This window comes from Mustela nivalis (genome assembly GCF_964662115.1).
Source record: "Mustela nivalis genome assembly, chromosome: 12".
NCBI classification, from domain to species: Eukaryota; Metazoa; Chordata; class Mammalia; order Carnivora; family Mustelidae; genus Mustela; species Mustela nivalis.
Genome location: NC_139031.1, coordinates 6,510,629 through 6,532,149, shown reverse-complemented (window position 1 = coordinate 6,532,149; position 21,521 = coordinate 6,510,629). Strand labels below are relative to the sequence as shown.

The window sequence follows — 21,521 nt, the reverse complement described above, 5'->3', positions numbered from 1 at the left end:
ACCGATGTTATTTCCTATACAGGGTTTTCAGTTGGGCAAAACTAGTAAATTTTTTGCTGTTCATATCAGATTAATTCTTCTTAAGTTTATTGTCTGATGCACACATTTATGAAAGCTATGCTAACTATCCAACTAAAATTATAGTACATTTATTTTGGTCATTTTGTTAACTTTAGGGTTTTTTTTAAAGATGTTAAGTATTTGAGAGTGAGTGAAAGAAAGAGAACTCACAGAGGAAGAGAGAGAAGCAGATTTAGCTCTGAGTGGAGAGCAGACACCTAACTGACTAAGCCAAACGGGCACCCCATAACTTTTGCTTTTCATATTACAAATCCACATTGTTAGATGTTTACAGTTCATGATTCTTTTTTTTTTTTCCCCCAAACAAGTTCATGATTCTTAGATCTTCTTAGTGGATTTTTACGGATTTTGCCATGAATTCTAACTTGTTCTCATACATTTTTACTGGACTTCATTCAGTAAATCTTTTTCTATTATTTTATTTTCATTCTTTACTGTCTGTAGTCATCGCTCTTGTAAGCTTTGTATAGTAAGTATGAAGTTTTAAAATATATGACAGTCTTCTGTGTACTTAACTCATTACTTTATTATTTTCAACACGCTGGAAGTTATTTTCTTCTTTTCCTGCCTTCAGGTGGACTGAAACTTCTCTGTATTCCTTTTTTCTTCAGCTGTTTCAAAAACTATATATATATATTTTAAGATTTTATTTATTTACTTGACAGAGATCATAAGTAGGCAGAGAGGCAGGCAGAGAGAGAGGAGGAAGCACGCTCCCTGCTGAGCAGAGAACCTGATGTGGGGCTCAATCCCAGGACCCTGAGATCATGACCTGAGCCGAAGGCAGAGGCTTTAACCCACTGAGCTACCCAGGTGCCCCTCAGAAACTATATATTAACATATTAGTGATCAATCTTGATTTTTTTAACAGCTTCATTGAGGTACAATTGATATACCACAAACTGTATATATTTAAAACTTGTAATTTGCTGTTTTGCCATATGTGTAAGTTCACGAAACATCCTCAGAATCACAATAATAAACATACCTATAATCCCCTAAATTCTCCATGCCCTTCATGTTTTTCTTTATTCTTTTCAAAGATTTATTTATTTGAGAGAGAGCAAGAGAGTGAGCATGAACAGGGGGAAGGAGCAGACTCCCTGCTGAGCAGGGAGCCTGACTTGGGGCTTGATCCCAGGATCCTGAGATCATGACCTCAGCTGAAGACAGATGCCTAACTCACTGAGCCACCCAAATGCCCCAATTTTTCTCCGTATTCCTGAAGCTAGTTTCACCATCACTGTGGGTATGGATTAATTTTTGCCATCCTCCTATGAAAGGGAAGTACACTTCTCAGTTGAGAACTTTGGAAACCTCTCTGCCATTTTCAAGTATTGCTACTCAGCCACTCCCCCTTTTTGTTTTTTTCCTTCTGGAGCTGTTAGTTATATATTGGAAGCTCTCAATTTTCTGTGTATCTTCACTGCTTTCATAATTTTTCATATTTCTTCTCTCTCTTCTTCATTCTGGGTAGATTCCTAAAGTTTGCTCTATTCTGGGTCTCAGGTAAGTCAGTAACTTTACCTTGTTTCCAAGGCTCTTTTTCATACCCACTTTTTTGTATATCACTTCTTCACTTTTTATTTACTAGTATTTTTAAATGTTAGAATCCATTTATATTTTGGTGAATGAAGTGTACTGATTTTAAGGTATCTTCCAGAATTCTCTATTACTTAAATTTATATGGAGTGAATTCATCTTCTGATTTTGTCTTGTTGGGCCACTTAAACTTAGATCTCTTTATAGGTTCTGAAATTAGTCTACAGATCAGAAGGTGGTTGGTAGAGTTTCTGTATATATGTGAGAACATGCGCACATCCAACTATTCCTGCTAGCTGCTTTGTAGTTGTGTCTACCTGATTCTCTACCTAGAGCCCTCAAGTCCATAATCAAGTCCTATGTTGGTTCGGTGCTCTTTCACCCCACCCCACCCAGTGTTAGTGGGTGTAGCATAGATCCAAGTATTAAGCCACAGAACGGATTGATCTGGATGGAGAAAATGCAAAAGCGAGATCAAATTCCAGCCCTGGCAGGGGTTCAGTGTATGAGGGAAGCAGGCAGGTTTCAGGTGGATGCGAAGAGTGCTATTAGAGAAAGAAGTTTAGAGGATGTGCTGACACTATGCACATATCCCAAATGTTCCTGGTGCTGAGACTGAATGCTGGAGCAAGGAGTTAGGAAGATGAAGGAGCAGTTATGAGGACAGGATGCACTTGGGAGAGAGCAGTCGTTTGGTAAGAGTTAAGTTCATAAGGTAAAGAGGTAACAAGCTTCAGCTGAAAAGACAGGTCTGGGTCAGCTTGGAGGTTTTTTCCTAAATGTCATGTTAGAGTTTGCATTTATAATAAAATCACAAACTTCTAAAAATATTATTTGGAGAATAACATTTGAGTTGCATTTTAGGAAAACCAATCTGTTACTAGGGGGATGAATGCACTGCCCGAAAAAACTGTTAATATAAACACTAAACAATTTTTTTTTAACACTAAACAATTTTTAAAAGTTGGCTTCAGTTAGGGGTGATGGTAGAGATAAAGGAGGGTGTTTGGGAGGAATTTAGGAGACAGGTTGGGTGTAGGAAAACCTAGATCATTAACAGATCTGGGAACTAGTTAGTGTGACTTTGGAAGTGGAAAACACAAGAGTATACGAGGAGGTGCAGAGTGAGGGCTGATATGGATGAGGAGTCCTATCCTGGGCATTTTGTGTGTGAGATGCCTATGGAAGTCAGAAATACTCCGGAGGAAGGTCAACTCTGGATATGGATCTATAGACTTGAAAGTCATCCACACCTAAGAGAGAACACATCACATCACTACCCAAGCTATGGCTCAGAAGAGAGATGGGCAGACACAAAGAGCTAGTTATTAGTTTGAGGTTTTTTTGGGGGGGGGAGGGGGTGCTTCTTCACCATTCTTGGTATTTTTTTCCCATTTAGGAAAGCACAGCACTCCTAATCTCTGTGCCTCCTCATTCACTTTGTTCAGGTCTAGTGCACATCACTAGGTTTTCCAATATCAATTAGCTAAGGCTAAGAGGCCCTAATCCAATAGGATTGGTGTCCTCCTAATAAGAGAAAGGAACACCTGAGATTCGCCCGTACCCAAAGAAAAAGCCATATGAGGACCTGGGAAGCCAGTTCTCATCAGAACCCTGCTGGCAGCTTGCTCTTGGACCTCTAGCCTTCAGAACTGAAATAATTCTCTGTGGTTTAAGCCCCCCAGTCTGTAGTATTTTGTTATAGCCTGAGCTAATACATCCATAATGTAAGAAACCTTCATCATGAGCAGCTTTATTACAAAACAGAGGAGAGAAAAGGCTTAAAGGAAAAGACCTAACCTTAACTTCACAGGATGACTAAAATGCTTTCAAACAGAACTTTCCCTCTTCTGGTTTCGCCACTCGCTACATCATATGTTCTGAAACTTTTCAAACAACCTCACTTGAAAAGACTGTCTCTCAGTACATCTGGGGAGGGTCCGCAGGGCCTGTATTTTCAACATGTCTCCCAGGCAGGCACAGAGTTGTCCTGAGGTACGCTGGTGAAGAGGCCAGCCAGGGTGGACATCCAGCCCACACGTGCTCTGGCATGGGTTAGGGAAAATGTCTTTTTCTTCGCACAAAGACACCAATGATTCACAGATGCTTGCACCTACAGGGATGGACCAACCGGAGGTGGCATCTCTCCTTTTCGTACCAACGCTGATTTGTGGGGTGCCCTTGGTTCCGACCGATTCAGGTAATCTGCAACCACCGCGTATTACAAAAATGGAAAATTTACATAGGCTCCAAGGATTCCCTAAGGAAGCTAATCTATACATTTTTGTAGGAATGATATTAAAAGACAGTCCAAAAGACAGACAAAGGTTTGCTAGAACCGCTGGAAAATCACCTTATGATGATAGATTAAGCCACAGAACAAAAAAATGGAGAGATGTCCTGGACTGGCAGTATCTTTCCCTTTGGTATTTACCTAAGAGACCCCAATATTAAGGCAAGTCTGTTTCTTGGCGAATTGACATACACTGTTGAAAATGCAGAGGGGTTAGATATAAGACTTTGTGATTTGCAATCGTGGACTTTTAGGTGATTTAAATTAATCCAGAGGGGAAATGACACATATGTGCGCCACTGTTAACGAAGGAGATGGGAGATGACATTTATTTTTGGCAATAGAGAGAAATCCTGCCTAAACACAGATGCTCTCTCAGCACACGGGAGAAAAAACACTGAAAATCTCAACACAAATTTAAGTAAGGAGGCCTGGGAACAGAAAGTGGAGAGAAAATGCTCCTTCCCTGCCTGGCAGGCCTGGCCCATGGGGATTACGGAGCGGGGATGTCTGGACCATCGGAGTCTCTGTCAAGTAGCCATCACGCCCTCCCTGCTGCGCAGCTGGCCAGCGTATCTGAGGCCCACATGTTGTGAATTCCTCATCCAGCTTATACTGTGGATCCACGAGCTGCTAGTTCCACCTGAAAGCTGTCGCCTCCTTTCTGCACCGCCTGACCTAGACACTGAAGGGCTCCTCCTTGGCATGCACTCCAACATGAGTGTTCAGGGCCCCCATGTACGTAAAGCTCCTTCCACATTCATCACAAGAAAAAGGCCTCTCCCCTCTGTGATGGTGCAGATGGGTCTTCAGACTTCTCTTCTGGAGGAACCCCTTGCCACATTCCGAGCACCTGAAGGGCTTCTCTCCACTATGCGTATGCAAATGGACCTTCAAGCTTCCCCTTATGCAGTAGCTCTTGTCACACTCGGGACACTGGAAGGGCTTCTCCCCACTATGGACTCGAATGTGTTCGGTGAGCCTGTACTGCTGAGTGAAACTTTTGCCACATTTAACGCAGGAGAATGGCTTTTTGTCACTGTGCTGGAGCAGGTGGCTTTTCAGATTTCCTTTGAGACGGAAACTTTTGTGGCACTCAGGACACTGGAAGGGTTTCTCTCCACTGTGGATTCTCTTGTGTTCCGTGAGCTGAGACTGTTGAGTGTAGGTCTTACCACACTCACCGCAAGCAAAGGGCTTCTCACCCCTGTGTATCCGCTGGTGGAATTTCATGGAGGCCTTCCAGAAGAAGCTCTTGTCACACTCGGGACACTGGAAAGGATCCTCCCCACTGTGAAGTCTCATGTGCTCAGTGAGGTGCGAGTGTCGGCTAAAGCTCCGAGGGCACTCAGAACAGGAGAAGGGCTTTTCTCTGGTGTGGACTTTGAGGTGCTCCGTGAGCCTCGACTGCCGAGGAAAGGTCTTTTTGCACTCACCACAGGAGAATTCCTTTTGCCTGCTGTGGACTCTGCCATGGCGAGTGAGCTTAGAGGGCCGGGTGAACCTCTTGCCACACTCGCCACAGGAGAACGGCTTCTCCTCACTATGTAAACGCTGATGGGCCTTCATGGCATTCTTCCAAGAGAAGCTCCGGTCACACTCGGGACACTGGAAGGGCTTCTTCCCACTGTGCTGAAACAGATGGGCTTTTAGGCTTCTCTTCAGGCGGAAACTTTTCTTACACTCAGGACACTGGAAGGGCTTCTCTCCGGTATGGACTCTGATATGTTCAGTGAGTTTCGTCTTGTGTGTGAACTTCCTACCACACTTGTCACAAGAGAACGGCTTCTCTCCACTGTGCATTCTCTGGTGGGCCTTCACGGCAGCCTTCCGGGAGAAGCTTCTGCCACATTCTGGACAATGGAAGGGCTTCTTCTCGTTGTGTTGGCAAAGATGGGCCTTCAAACTCTTCTGTAGGCGGAAGCTTCTGTGGCACTCTGGACACTGGAAAGGCTTCTCCCCAGTGTGCACCCTGTGGTGCTCCGTGAGCTTGCGTCGCTGGATGAAACCCTTGCCACACTGCTCACAGGAAAATGGCTTCTCCCTTTTGTGCAAACACAGATGCTTCTTCAAAGTGGCTTTACACTGGAAGGTCTTGTCACACTCCGGGCATGGATAGCGCTGCTGCCCTGAGTGAACCACCCAGTGGTGAGTGACCAGGCTGCATCTGAGACAGTAGCTCTTCTCGCACTTGCCACACTGGAAACGCTGCTTCTTACGTAGGATCATCCGGTGCCACCTGAGCTCGGGGTTCCCTCTAGATTTGTTTTTGTACTTGGAGTATTTACAGGGCTGGCTCTTAGAGTGGCTTCTTTTGTGCTTTGCCAAGTCCCTCTTTAGCTGAAAAACCTTCCCACAGACAAAGCAGGAATAAAATCTGGGTCCTGGTGGAATTTCCAGGTGGTCTGGAGTACCTGTCCGCTTACGCCCTGGATTGTTCTTATCCTGACCAGATGCTCCGAGGTCGAGGTTCCTATGTACAATCCCTATGTCTTGGAGACTTGGATGCTGTAACGCAGCTCTTTGATCTGATAAGATCTTTCTTTCCTGCCCTGCTAAGGTAGCACATGAACCCTGCTTTAGACCATTTAAATGGCCTTCCTCCTCTTTTGCCCCGAGAGTTCCTTGGTCACCTGGAGAGAAAAAAAGAAGACCACCCTTACCAGTCATGTCCCTGGGTTATGGCAGCCTCAAGAATTGTCTTCACATCTCTAACAGCACGGGAAAAGGAATCTCATTGATTCATGACTATGCATCTGCCTCCACAAGTAAATTACATTTAAGGTTAACTGTGATATGCAAATCCTTCCATTATGTGTTAAGAAATGGCTTCGTGTGAGGGAAAAAAAAACCTGCAGGGAACTATATCTTGTGAACTTAAGGATGACCCTCAGAGGGTAAGTAGAAGTTGAGAGAAAATAAAGAGAAAGTCTGAGAATATGACCGTTCTGTTTCCTGAAATTTGTGAAATAAGGCTTTGCCTCATATTCTTGCCCCTTCTACCACAGATTTTAGGAAAAGCTTTCTGGAAGAAATGCTCACAGAAAGCATCTTTCTTAGGAATGTCAAATGGCAAGTGATTAAATTCAGAAAGAACACGATAGAAATAATTCCCTTTTTCAAGGAACACCTCGTTATCAGAAAGGTATTAATATGAGCACAGTCAGCGCTGTTCCCAAAGGAAAAGCCCTGATGACAAGAATCAGGGAGCTAACGAGTTGGGACCTTATTTTCATCCACAAAAACCGGAGAGAACAATTGCAGCCTCTGTATTTCAGAACTGCTTTTTCTCCCACCTGTTGAACTGAGTCCTAGGGCTCTTCTTTTTTTTTTTCTTTTAAAAGATTTATTTATTTATTTATTTGACAGAGAGAGATCACAAGTAGACAGAGAGGCAGGCAGAGAGAGAGAGAGAGAGAGAAGCAGGCTCCCTGCTGAGCAGAGAGCCCAATGCGGGACTCGATCCCAGGACCCCGAGATCATGACCCGAGCCGAAGGCAGCGGCTTAACCCACTGAGCCACCCAGGCGCCCCAAGGGCTCTTCTTTTTTAAGTCTCTTAACACAGGAGGAAAATTCATCTGTCTGGAAGGATGGGCCTGCCCCCAGAAAAAGACTCTGATTATGCTCTGTGGTCATCTTAACAACAACACAGGTAATCTTCCAACTGGGTGATGTCATTTAGTAAGCGCTCCACAGCTGACGTCTAGAACATTCTTCCCTCCCTCCTTGACTCCTCTATTTCTTACCACTTTACTACTTATTCCAGACAGAGGAGCAGTTCTGATTATTGGATAAGTGCCACTTGGCACAAAGGGAACATGAGATTTTAGGGATAGCCACTAAAGTTGTTCATTCTTTGGTACTCAGAAACCTTTCTAGGTCCTACCTTTCTATAGGATGAAGTCAAACTTCTGCCTCGGCTTTCCTAGCCTCAGATAATCTGACATTACTTTATGTTTCCCCTTCTCCATGTCCCGTACCATCCCAAGAATAACATTCGGCTATACATTTTCTAAATACAATGGGCTTGTTCCCACCTCGGAGTCTCAGCTCATGTATGATCCTCGCTGATCTTCTCTGTCTGACCAAATCTATACATTCTTTGTTTTTAAATCCTAATTCCTGGGCGCCTGGGTGGCTCAGTGGGTTGGGCCACTGCCTTCGGCTCGGGTCATGATCTCAGGGTCCTGGGATCGAGTCCCGCATCAGGCTCTCTGCTCTGCAGGGAGCCTGCTTCCTCCTCTCCCTCTCTCTGCCTGCCTGTCTGCCTGCTTGTGATCTCTGTCTGTCAAATAAATAAATAAAATCTTTTAAAAAAAAAAATATTTAAAATCCTAATTCCTTAGAAGTCCTCTTGGGAAACTGCTATTCTACTTCACTCATTCTCCTGTAAATCCCTATAACTCTACTACCACTGCCACTTATTTTATTAACTTGTAATACAGTCCTATTTCATAGAGGACTAGTTCAACAGTTCAACAGAATCGACTAATTTAACTGCCACTTAACGTCGGGTCAGGAAGATAGTCAACTCCTCCAGGAGAGTATACATACAGATATGTAGATCTCTCCGTCCCACGCCAGCCTAAGTGATAACTGACAGTCCTATGAACACGGTAGGGACTATATACTCGTTAGATGAATGAAATAAGAGACGATGGCAATGAAATAACATCCTTGGGCATTCTCTTATTCTTTTGATGGACCTCATCATACATTCCCTGGGTTCAAATCCCCTTCTCTTCAAGAGAATCCCTTGACTACCAGGGACTTAGAAGGTCTCCATTTAATAAAACATTAGCATAGTCTAAAAAATGACATATTCCCTTAAGCATTTAAAGTGTTAAAAAGTATTTCCAATGTTTTTCTTACAAGGAATTCAAAAAGGAATCTTTCAAAAGGAACTTAAAAAGAAAAACCCAAGTTCTAAAACTGTGCATAATAAAAAATACATTATACCAAATTGGACAGTTTTCCATTTCTCTGTATTCAAACGGACACAACGGTGTGATGGAGAAGGTGGTTGTTCCTCAGGGCTCAGCAAGTGTGTCCTTTACTTGCTCTTTTATGGGTATTTCTTTCCAGGGTCATAAATTTTTTTCTTTTATTTGAATGAAACATACACACGTCCCTCTTTATAAAAAGTAATACATTCTTGGGGCGCCTGGTGGCTCAGTGGGGTAAAGCCTCTGCCTTTGGCTCAAGTCATGATCCCAGAGTCCTGGGATCGAGCCCCACATTGGGCTCTCTGCTCAGCAGGGAGCCTGCTTCCCTTCCTCACTCTCTCTGCCTGCCTCTCTACCTACTTGTGATCTCTGTCAAATAAATAAATAAAATCTTAAAAAAAAAAAAAAAGTAATACATTCTTGTGTTTGTTTTCCACTTGAGTAAAAAAACCTAATATTTTCCACCAAAACAATGTTTCTTAGTCACTATGTCCAGCTGCCTATCCAGGAAGATTCAGGAAAATGAAATGAGACATTACCCTAAATCCATCATACTCACCAAAATACAGCAACTTTCCAGTCTTCTGCAAGTCCCACTGCTCATCAGTAGAAGGGCTAAATGTCATGTTTTTCTCCAAGGGTCCCCGGTCTCTGATTAACAGCATTCTCCCTTGTTCTATCCAGGTGATCAAATTCGGCTTGGAGAAAATGCCACCTGCAAGGACAGTCCACGCAGACTCAGTCTGGGTTTATCTGAGTATTTTACTAAACGTGATTTTCACAGTTAAATTTGATTCTTGTGATACATCATCAAAGTTAGGTTAAAAAGATCAAAACCCTTGAAATTACGTGAATGACAATAAATTTTAGCCTAAGCAAAACTGTTTAGCTTAAATGGCCTCTGCAATATTTCACAAAATTAAAGGAAAGAGAAGTGAAGGGTGATGATTTTTAAAAGGCCCACAGATCAAGGCAGAAACCATTAACAAATAAATGATCATTATCAGAACAATAAAAAGCAAAATCACAGGGGGTCAGGGAGGGAGACCAATCACTAAACACTTTTTTTTTTTTTAAGACTTTATTTATTTATCTGACAGAGATCACAAGTAGGCAGAGAGACAGGCAGAGAGAGAGCCTGCCTGCTAAGCAGAGAGCCTAATGTGGAGCTCAATCCCAGGACCCTGGGATTATGACCTGAGCACAGGCTTTAACCCACTGAGCCACCCAGGCGCCCCTGGTGTCTTTCTTTTCATTGCTGTGCACTGCCTTTCATTCTCCACATAGCAACTCAAGTAATTAACAAGAGTTAATTACTTAAATTACTCAACATTTAAACAAATGTTGACATACTACTCCTGTGTAAATCCTCTCATCATCTTACCTTCCCTTTGTCTAGAATAAGATCCTAGAGGCCCCTTCCTCTTTTGGTATACCACTGTCCCCTTCTCCTAGCCTTCTACACATGCACTCCGGGAGCCTCCCTGTGGCTCCCACCACACACTGACCACATACATTCCAACCCTCGAATTTCTGCACTAGTCCTTCCTCTGCTTAAATTCTCTTCCCCCTGATTTCACACAGTTGACTCATCTTGTCCTTGGTGTCTCAGATGGAAGAGGTTATAAACGCCAAAGGAGGGAGAGAATGCTACAGGTTACAGTGAGATCACCTATTAAAGTGAAAACAGTAGAAATGGTTTTAATGATACATGAATGAATTAGAGCAAGCTGGATAAAGAGCAAGGTATAATCTCCACAAATTTCTCTTCCAATCTGCTCCCTCAGTATTTCTCTAGGGATACCTATATGTCCCATGCCACTGCTCTTTCTCCCTTTACCAGAGAGCTATTTTCCCAGTTCTTATGAGGATAGAAAATTCATCATATCTAGGCAACATAAGTAGGCATCAAAGTATCAGTTAAAAAAAAAATAAAAGAGTACACTTAAAAAGAGAGAGAGATGGTTATTTTATTTAGTAATTCTAACTGTGGGAGAAACAAGGGAGTGTTTGGGTGAAAGAAACTGCAAAATTAACAAGACTAAGGAGTGCAGATGCCACTAGATAAAAAGGGACAAGTTAAATATTCCCAGGCTGTAATAGAAGTTAATGACATATTCCGAGTGTAAATTAGGCAAAGAATCATATTCAACCAGCAAGAGCTCACACAGAACAGAAAGCCTGTTGATAGTAGGCAGCTTCCCCAAAAATGATTCCTCTGAAGCCATCTTACCCAGCGAATCAAGAGTCTCATAATTGGTCTTCATCACTTGCTGATACATTTCCTTCTGCCACTGCTCCAGGATCTCCCACTCTTGCTCCGAAAAGTATAAGGCCACATCATCAAAAGTCATCGTTACCTGGAATCACAAACAGTACATGCATATGTCTTCACATTCAAGCTACTGTCGTTCAATGTCCGCGTCTTTAACAGACAAGAGGAAACTACGCTAAGGTTTCCTTCTCTCTGGTTGGTGCCATGAACGATGGAATAGAGGGGTCACAGAAGTCCACGGGGCCCAGAGAGTGAATGAATGACTAGCAGACCTTTGAGGACCTGTACCCTCTACAAGCAATTACTGCTATGCAAGACTTTTAAAAACTTTTTATTTTGAAGTAATTACAGACTCAAAGGAAGTTGCAAAGATCCTAGTCCAGAGGGTTCCCTGTATCCTCCTACACCTGTTGTGGGAGGGGGTGAGAAGCAGAAGGGAAGAAAATGCATTACATTAGTAAGATTATTAGATAAGAAATTTCAGGAAGGGTAGAAGAAAAACTTGCATAGGTAGGCGGACTATACTTAATTGAACTCAACAGTTTCACGGATTAAGCTCAGGATATGCGTTTTTTTTTTTTAAGGTTTTATTTATTTGATAGACAGAGATGACAAGTAGGCAGAGAGAGACAGGCAGAGAGACAGGAGGAAGCAGGCTCTCCACGGAGCAGAGAGCACGATGCGGGGCTTGATCCCAGGACCCTGGGATCATGACCTGAGCCGAAGGCAGAGGCTTTAACCCACTGAGCCACCCAGGCGCCCCGGATATGCGTTTTAAACTCTAAAACGTGTTCACATTTTCCATTAACAGCCCCACTGGTTTCACATTTTCTGCAGGTCTGCAGGTCCTCTCATGCCCACTCTTCCTTCCCGCAACTTTTTTCATCCGTTTATACAGACGTGGCCGCAGAGGCTACCTCCACCAGCAGAGCACGGAGCAAGAGCCCGAGAGAAACCCCGACGTGCAAAGAGCCGCGACACACGGCGGGGAAAAGACGAGTGACCTGAGGGGACGACCCTGGATTTCTGCCCCCGGCCCCTCTCTTCCCGCCCCCCTGCAGAGCAAGTCCCGCACCTCCACCGCGCCTTCACCGGCCGCGGGCTCGGAGCTCAGTCCCGGGTCACGGACAGTCCCCCGCTACCTCACTCCCCGGCTCGGGACCCCACTCCAGACCACGAACGGGACGCATTTCGATAGGGCCCGCACCCTCCACGACCTCACTTACCGGACCCGCCTCCGCCATGGCCCTTGGTGACCCCGCCGAGTCCTCCGCCCGACAGACGCCAAGCCCCTAAGCGGCTCCGCAGCACCTCCCTCTGCGCGCGGCCTCCTGCCCCGCCCAGCCCCGCAGGCCCAGCCCCGCGCGGTGCACGCTGGGACTCGAGCCTGATCCCTGCCCCACAGCGCCCCCTGCGGGCCGGAGGAGACAGCGTCATCCGCGGGAGCCGCAAGGGCACGGCTGGCCGCAGCGGCTGTGGCACCCTGGGTGGCAGGTCGTCTTGCTCTGCCGGGGGTCTCCAAACGACGAGGACCGAGACCCAGACGCGCTAAAAGGCGCTGGAGAGAGGGAGACGGAGAGGTGGACGTGCAGAGTGAGCTTCAAGTAGGGAGGAAACTCGCTCTTCACTGAGCGCTGGACGGAAAGGGGGTACGGGGGTTGGTTCCTCCCTGAAGCGGACCCCAGGCGAGGGCAGGATCACTGTGAGGGACCTGAGCCAGCCAAGGGGGTCAGGGAGCCGGTCCCCACCGTGGGCAAATGAGGAGTCTGTGGCGCCAGGCACTCTGAGAGTGTGCTGATCTGCCCAATCCTCCCGCCAGGGGCCAGGGCCCGGGAGGCTGGGAATGTATCCACCCAGTCCGGCCCTGCTTCAGCGAGGGCACTTCTGGTCTACCTTGGACTCAGGCCGAGCTGATATTTAACTGTAGGTTTTTGTAGATACGTCTTTGCAGGTTGAGGACGTTCTCTTCTATTCCTAGTTTGCTGGGATTGTGTATTGTGAGTGGAATCTTTTGTTGCCCAATGCTTTTAATGCATAAATTTCTATTATTGCATAGTTTTTCTCCCTTAAGCGATTAATATGGTAGATTAGGACTGATTTCTGAGCATTGAACCAGCCTTGCATTCCTGCCGTAAACCTCCCAGTAAAAAACTGGAGCGTCTGAAATGCAACCCCTCGAACAAGCTAACAGATCCACCTGCCATAGTTTCATTCATTTTGGCAAAACACAAGGCTCCTGGGTCATAAGTAGCATGAGTTTTAAATTCATGTCTTTTGCTTGCCTCCAAGTCCCATGGGAATGATAAGGGGTGACCAGGTGCGCACTACACCTATGATGGGTTTGTGTCACAGATGAGGAGCCCAAAGCTTAGAATTCCCACTCTTACAATAGAGCTGCTAGCAATCTGCTCAACTACTCTGATAGTCTCTTTTATTTTATATGTACAATAAGTGTAGTTATTGGTAGATCTGGATTTATATCTATCATTTTATTATTATTTTTTAAAGATTTTATTTATTTATTTGACAGATAGATATCACAAATAGGCTGAGAGGCAGGCAGAGAGAGGAGGAAGCAGACTGCCCACAGAGCGGAGAGCCCAATTCCGGGCTCGATCCCAGGACCCTGGGATCACTACCCCAGCGGAAGGCAGAGGCTTTAACCCACTGAACCACCCTGGTGCCCCTACATCTATCATTTTATTATTAATCATCTGCTTTTCCTTTCTGTTTTTCATTTCTCTGTTCCTTTTTCTGGGGAACCTATTTTAGTATTACATTTTAATTTACTTATTATAATTTTTACTATATCTTTTTATATTTTATTTTGTGGTTGCTTTAGGAACTACAAAATACACATTTCATTTCCTTTTACTTTTTAAAGAAGCAACTTTATTGGGATCTAATTAATATACCAAACAATTCCCTGATTTAAAGCATACAGTTTAATGACTTTTCATGTATTTCGCCTTCTTTTTTTTTCTTTTTTTAAAGATTTTATTTATTTATTTGTCAGAGAGGAAGAGAGCACAAGCAGAGGGAGTGGCATGCGGAGGAAAAGAAGCAGACTCCCCGAGGAGCTGGACTCGATCCCAGGACCCCAGGATCATGACCTGAGCTGAAGGTAGACACTCAAACGATTGAGCCAGCCAGACATCCCTCTTTCTTTTTTAATTAATAGGCTTATTTTGATCAGTTTTAAATTTACAGAAAAATGTGTGTTAAGTTTGGAGAGTTCTCATTACTCTTTTATCTTCCCTTTCTTACCCATATTAAAAGAAGCATGCAGGATTTTCAAAATTTAAAAATCCAAGGAAAAAGAACTACACAATGACCTGTATAAAATTCTAACTGTAGAAAATGCTAAACTCTGATTGTTTCAGAACTGATTGAACTGACTTGCAATATTATTAACAATGTAAGAGGGTAACATGTCTCCCAACCTTTTTTGAAACATTTAAAAAATATATTTTAGGGACGGCTGGGTGGCTCAGTGAGTTAAGCCTCTGCCTTCGGCTCAGGTCATGATCTCCAGTCCTGGGATTGAGCTCCTCATCGCGCCTTCCACTCAGCAGGGAGCCTGCTTCCGCACTCTCTCTCTGCCTGGCTCTTTGCCTACTTGAGATCCATGTCTGTCAAATAAATAAATAAATAATCTTTAAATATATATGCATATATATAATTTATTTTTTTTTTTAGATTTTTAAAAATTCATTTGAGAGAGATACAGAGACAGAGAGAGAGCACAAGCAGGGGGAGAAGCAGACTCCCAGCTGAGCTGGGAGCCCAACATGGGACTCAATCCCCGGAGCTGGGGATCATGACCTGAGCCAAAGGCAGACGCTTACCCATCTGAGCCACCCAGGTGCCCGCAAAATATTTTATCTTTAATTAATCTCTACACCCAACATGGGGCTTGAACTCACAACCCCAAGATCAGGAGCCAACCAGGATGCCCTGCCAACTTTTTTCATTTGTTCTAGCATCCACGTTATATAACCAGAACTTAATTTTATTTCGATTTGTATTCACTTAATTACTATTGAGGCTGTAGACTTTTCTAAATAGAAAAATTTATTCATATAATTGTAGATTCAACTGGAATTATAAGAAATAATACAGAGAGAGCCCACATTTTACTGGTACTTGTGTATGTGTGTGTGTGTGTGTTTAGTTTTATGAAGTTATAGATTATGCATTAATTCCTTTTTCCTTCATCATAAACTCTTTATTTATTTCCTATTTGATAATTCGTTGATGGATCCTAGAAAATGGACTAACATATTTATATAAATATCATATCACATTTATTTTCTTTGAGTAAAGCCATTGGCTATGTATAATTATAGCAGTATATGGTGTTAGTTGTGAATGCAAAGTAGTTCTTAGCTATTCTGATATCCAGTTTTACTACATGGACAGCCTTTGTTCTATTACAGTGAAATTCACTTTACACTCTTAGCTAGTAGTGTTCATGAGCCTTCGAAGCCAATGGGGCCCCTTCTTTTTTATGAGTGTCTGGGGCACTCCCTGACTTCTTTAGTGGTTCTTTTTTTTTTTTTAAGATTTTATTTATTTATTTGATAGAGATTACAAGTAGGCAGAGAGGCAGGCAGAGAGAGAGCAGGAAGCAGGTTCCTTGCTGAGCAGAGAGCCCGATGTGGGGCTCAATCCCAGGACCCTGAGACCATGATCTGAGCCAAAGGCAGAGGCTTCAACCCACTGAGCCATGCAGGCACCCCTTCTTTAGTGGTTCTTATATTTCTCTAGTGTTCTGCCTTCTCCTGCTGCCAATGAGCATGGCAGGGTTGACTACACATCTCCACTGTTGTCCTTGTAGCCCATGGCTATTTCTTCTAAAGCTGCTAGCAGGTCCTCAAAGTTGGGGGGCATGATTTTTTCTAGAGTGATTTCAGTTTTCAGCCTAATTAAGGTCTGGCTTCTGGGTTTAATACAATATCTTTTACTGGGACACTAAAATTATATTCCCAGGGGACCAGAGACGTGAGCACCTGAAGGACACCACCACGTGTTACACACTTGCTGTGTACATGAGAGCCCACTGTCTTGATGCCTCTTCTATGTTTTCAGAAGGAAAGAAATCATGAATAGGCAAGGGCGCAGCTATTTTTGTAAAATTCTGTTCAGTTTCCTAAACTATCCATCCCAGGTGAGCCTGTCTGTTCTCCATGAGGAATGAAGATATTTCCCTACACGGCCTTATAGGAATCTTGCCCCAAGCGTTAGGTCATCCCAAGCCAACATATCTCCATTCCCGAGAGTTCTTTCTGACTGACTTCAGGAAGTCCTAACCTATAAGGAAGCCAGCAATGGTAGGAAGAGCTTGAACTTTAGAGTGAGAAAGGTCTTTGGGTTTTGGGGTGGGATGTTGGGTTTGGATGTTGGCTCAACCATCTGCCATCTTTGTTGCACCAGGCAAGTCATTTGAACACCCATCACTTTAGTTTCCATATCCAAAGGGTTACTATAATAATCGAGACAGTACAGATAAAGCACTTTCACCACAGTATCTGGCCTTCATTCTTCCTGGCCTTGCTTCCTTCCCACCTCCCTCGACCTCAGATTGTCTAGTATCCGGATAGGCACTCTCTCACCTTACCTAGAAGTCTCTTCCTTCTCTTCTCTCAAGTCTTCTTTTCTTTCCTAGCCTGAATCTCTTGGTCCTGTGTCATTTCCCTGCAGATGATTCAGCCTAATGCCAACATATTAGGCAAAAATCATTTATATTCAGAATCACCTTGAACATCTCTTAAATTGCTCCTAACATATAAACTACAGTAAAAATGGTTTGATGCAACTCTGCACAGCAATTCTTACATGCATTAATGTTTTAGAACCACTCACTTAGATCAAAGGAAGAAGAAAATAGAAGTCCATTGATAGATGTCTATGTATTCAAACCATTCTGCCTCTAAGATAGTCATTAGGTCTTTGGAGGTAGTGAAGCAACAGATGGAGAAATTGAAAGTGCTGCTGCAGGCCTATTGGATGTCCTCCATTCTACATTAATATTAAATCTTTATAACCTTAACATAGTAAATAGACTTTTTTAGTGAAAGGGTTACTCCACTAAAAACACAGGAGATGACTTCAGAAATATCTATCACATGCGGCGACTATGAGGACTAAAAGCTACAGTGCTGGAGTGCCTGGGTGGCTCAGGGGGTTGAAGCCTCTGCCTTCGGCTCAGGTCATGATCCCAGGGGCCTGGGATCGAGCCCCACATCAGGGTCTCTGCTCAGCTGGGAGCCTGCTTCCTCTCTCTCTGCCTGCCTCTCTGCCTACTTGTGATCTCTGTCTGTCAAATAAATAAATAAAGTCTTTTTAAAAAAATTTCTATTTCTTGCGTAGTGAAACTTGGAGAAATCCAGTGTCAAAGTCTCATTTTGGAAGTAACAAAGAGGGCTTCCTTGGGACTTTAATACCCCAGACATGGTCAAGAGTTTCCTCTGATAAATCTCAAAATAGCCTCTGCTGTGCCAATGCTGAGAAATCCAAGTGTGCCGATTTATTAAGTACCTCGTGCTGTCAAAATGCCATTGAACCGAAAATATCTTAGAGAGATACAAAATGCTTCCAAAGCCAGGCTGAAGTTTTGAGTCATTGCTTTACTCATGAAGAATTCAAAAACAGAAGGATTTAAAAAACAAAACCAAAAAACTGAGAGAGGGGAAGGCCTTTCTAAGCAAGGTGCCAAAACCAAAGTCATAAAACACTGAAAATGTTCACATAAAAATTTTAAATTTCTATTTGGCAAGATGCCAAATGGCAGATGTCTTTACTAGGTAAAGTATATACGACATGAAAAACAAGTGTTTAATTTATGTACTGTATAAAGAGCTCATGCAACTCGAAAATATCAATGCATAGTGGAGGGGAAGATGGTGGTGGAGCGGGGGGGACCCTAGGCTCATCTTATCCCATCAATGCAACTAGATAAGTATCAAATCATCCCAGATACCCCAGGAATTGATCTGAAGACTGTCAGAACAAAGTCCACAGCTGAAGGTAGACCAGAGGCCACATAGAAGAAGGTAGGAAATACAGGAACTGACTTGGGAAAGAAATGGATCCTGGTTGCTGCAGTGAGGAGGGATCTGCAGTCTTCGAGAAAGAAGCCCTAGAGATGGGCTAGCACACAGGGAGCCCGTGGGGGAAATGAATCCCTGCAGCAATTGGCTTGGAAAGCAAGAGAGCCTTAGAACCTGGAGTTTTAAAGGTCAGCCTGCTTGACTGTGGGAGAACTTAGAGGACATTGGGGCTACTTTTAGAGAGAAGGCAGGGCAAACAGCCAACAGACCTACAGTATGGAAACAGCAATCTGAAGATCGCATGGGGCACACAGTGGGGAAGTTAGTTGCTCTTCTCAAAGAATGCCCCAAAGAGGCAGCATTCATGAGAAACCCCTCCAGGAACAAAGAAACGGTCAGGAGCCATTTCCCTCCCCAGCCCTCATTATAAACACAAGGCACAGAGCCAACACTCACTACTTAACTTGCTTATACCAACCCCCCCCCCAGCCTCCCCCCATGCTCTGGTGGAACCACCCTTCCCAGGCCCATTACAGTGGCTGCTTTCCTCAGAGGACCAGCCCAAACCCCTGCCAACACTGTGTCTCCCAACCAGGGAGTTTTGCAGTGCCTTGGTTCTGGTGGCAGTGGCAATAAGTCTCATTTCACAAGCACACCTAGTGCAAAACATGAAACATTTCGGCCAAGGACAAAACACTGCCCACCACAGGCAAAGAGAGCCTCGGCAGATGACCGGCCTGAAAGAGAAAGCAGCCAGGACACAACAGCAGAGCCTACACAGCACACTTTGGAGATGCTCCCAGAAGTGCCAGGCCCTGAGGAACAGAGGACATTACATAGCAGGGCACTACGGGACCTCTTCTTCATAAAGCAATTAACCTTAAGGACAGGAGACATAGCTGACTTTCCTAACACAGAGAACCAGGCATGAAGACTTAGACAAAATGAGAAGACTGAGTAATTTGTCCCAGATGAAAGAATAAAACAAGACCATGGCAGGAGATCTAACCAAAACAGATATAAGTGACATGCTTGATCCCTGGACTTGAGCAAAGAGTGGAGGACATCAGTGAGACTGTTAACACAGAGATAAGGAATAACATAGTGGAGATAAGGGGCTCAATAATCAAAATGAGATACACACTTGATGGAATAAACTGCAGTCTGGAAGAAAGAGAGGAATGAATTAATGACCGAGAAGACAGTGTAATGGAAAATAATCAAGCTGAACAAAAGACGGAAAAAAGAATTATGTAAAATGGGAATAGACTTAGGGAATTTAGTGATTCCATCAAATGTAAAAACATTCATATTATAGGAGACCCAGAAGAAGAAGAGAAAAGGGAGCACAGAATTTATCTGAAGAAATAATGGCTGAAAATTTCCCTAATCTAGGGCAGGAAACAGATATCCAGATTCAGGATGCACAGAGAATCCCTAACAAAATCGACAAAAACAGATCCATGCCAAAACACATTGTAATTAAAATGGCAAATATAGTGATAAAGAAAAAATCATAAAAGCAACAAGACAAAAGACAGTTACATGAACGAAAACCATGTAAGAATATCAGCAGATTTTTCAGTGGAAACTTTCCAAGCCAGAAAGGAGTGGCATGATATATTCGAAGTGCTGAATAAGAAAAATCTGCAGCCAACAATACTCTAACAAAGTTATCATTCAGAATAAATGGACAGATAAAGGGTTTCCCATACAAACAAACACTAAAGGAGTTCCTGAATTATACCAGCCCTGCCAGAAATATTAAAGGGGACTCTGAGTGAAAAGGAAAGACCAAAAAATGATAGGAAGGAAGATAAAAACACAAAAGCGGTAAATATGAATTTCTGTAAAAAATCATTCAGGGAACTCACAATATAAAAGGATATAATATATGACACCATACACCTAAGATGTGGGGAGAAGAGGAGTAAAGAATGGGTTTAAACTTAAGTGACCATATGCAAAGAATAAAGAGAAAGAAATCCAAATTTATCACTAAAGAAAACCAACAAACCATGAAAGAGAGACAAGAAGAGATCAGAGAAAATCTTCAAAAGCAACCACAACCAGTAATAAAAAGGTAATAAAGGGGCACCTGGGTGGCTCAGTGGATTAGGCCGCTGCCTTCGGCTCAGGTCATGATCTCAGGGTCCTGGGATCGAGTCCTGCATCGGGCTCTCTGCTCAGCAGGGAGCCTGCTTCCTCCTCTCTCTCTCTGCCTGCCTCTCTGCCTACTTGTGGTCTCTCTCTGTCAAATTAAAAAAAACAGGTAACAAATACTTATCTATCAATCATTACTTTGAGTATAAATGGACTAAATACTTGGATCAAGAGACATGGATGACAGAATGGAAAAGAAAAAAAAGATCCATCTCTATGCTGCCTGCAAGAGATCATTTTAGACCTAAAGATACCTGCAGATTCAAAGTGAGGGGATGGATAAATATTTTTCATGCAAGTGGATGTCAAAAGAAAGCTGGAATAGCAATATTTTTTTTGGATGAAATAGACTTTAAAACGAAGACTAAATGGGTGCCTGGGTGGCTCAGTCAGTGAAGTGTTCCAACTCTTGATATCAGCTCAGGTCTTGATCTCATAGTTGTGAGTTCAAGCCCTCTGTGGCTCCACATGGGGCATAGAGCCTACTTTAAAAATAAAAGTAGGGGCGCCTGGGTGGCCCAGTTGTTAAGCATCTGCCTTTGACTTGGGTCAAGATCTCAGGGTCCTGGGATAGAACCCCACACTGGGCTCTCCACTTGGTGGAAAGCTTGTTTCTCCCTTCCCCACTCTCCCTGCTTGTGTTCTCTCTCTCTCTCTCTCTCTCTCTCTCAATCGCTGTGTCTCTCTCTGTCAAATAAATAAAATCTTTTAAAATAATAATAATAATAAACAAATAAATAAAACAAAAACTATGATAAGAGACGAAGAAGGACACTATACAATAATGAAGGGAAAACTCCAATAAGAAGATATAACAATTATAAATATTTATGCACCCAACTTGGAAGCACCAAAATACAATAAAAGTTAACAAACATAAGGAACTAATCAAAAATAATTCAGTAGTAGGGGACTTTACCACCCATCTTACAGCAATGGACAGATTATCCAAACTGAAAATTAACACGGGAACAATGGCTTTGAATGACACACTGGAACAGATGTTTTAAACAGATGTATTAAGAAAATTCCATCCTAAAACAGAATACATATTATTTTCGGGTGCACATGGAACGTTCTCCTGAATAGATCAGATCACATATTAGGCCACAAACCATGCCTCAACAAATTAAAAAAAAATAAAAGTCATATGTGTATCTTTTTGACC

At 43.3% G+C, this 21,521-nt stretch overlaps 1 protein-coding gene and 1 long non-coding RNA gene across 2 annotated transcripts in view; one reads left to right on the top strand and one right to left on the bottom strand.

Annotated features, from left to right (window-relative positions):
* Positions 1–3,360: 3,360 nt before the first annotated feature.
* ZNF425 (zinc finger protein 425) lies at positions 3,361–12,494 on the bottom strand. The gene is made up of 4 exons (XM_082693528.1): positions 12,365–12,494; positions 11,097–11,223; positions 9,423–9,578; positions 3,361–6,549 (listed from the first exon to the last, which is right to left on the bottom strand). Exons 1-4 carry the CDS (start codon positions 12,380–12,382, stop codon positions 4,595–4,597), a joined length of 2,256 nt encoding a protein of 751 aa, XP_082549654.1. The 5' UTR covers positions 12,383–12,494; the 3' UTR covers positions 3,361–4,594.
* A 67-nt stretch (positions 12,495–12,561) lies between these two features.
* The window catches only part of LOC309845815, an 11,454-nt gene continuing 2,494 nt past the window's right edge, over positions 12,562–21,521 (top strand). The window contains exons 1-2 of the long non-coding RNA XR_014301515.1: positions 12,562–12,742; positions 14,155–14,262. This is a non-coding gene — a long non-coding RNA (uncharacterized lncRNA). The remainder of the gene's footprint in view (positions 12,743–14,154; positions 14,263–21,521) is intronic.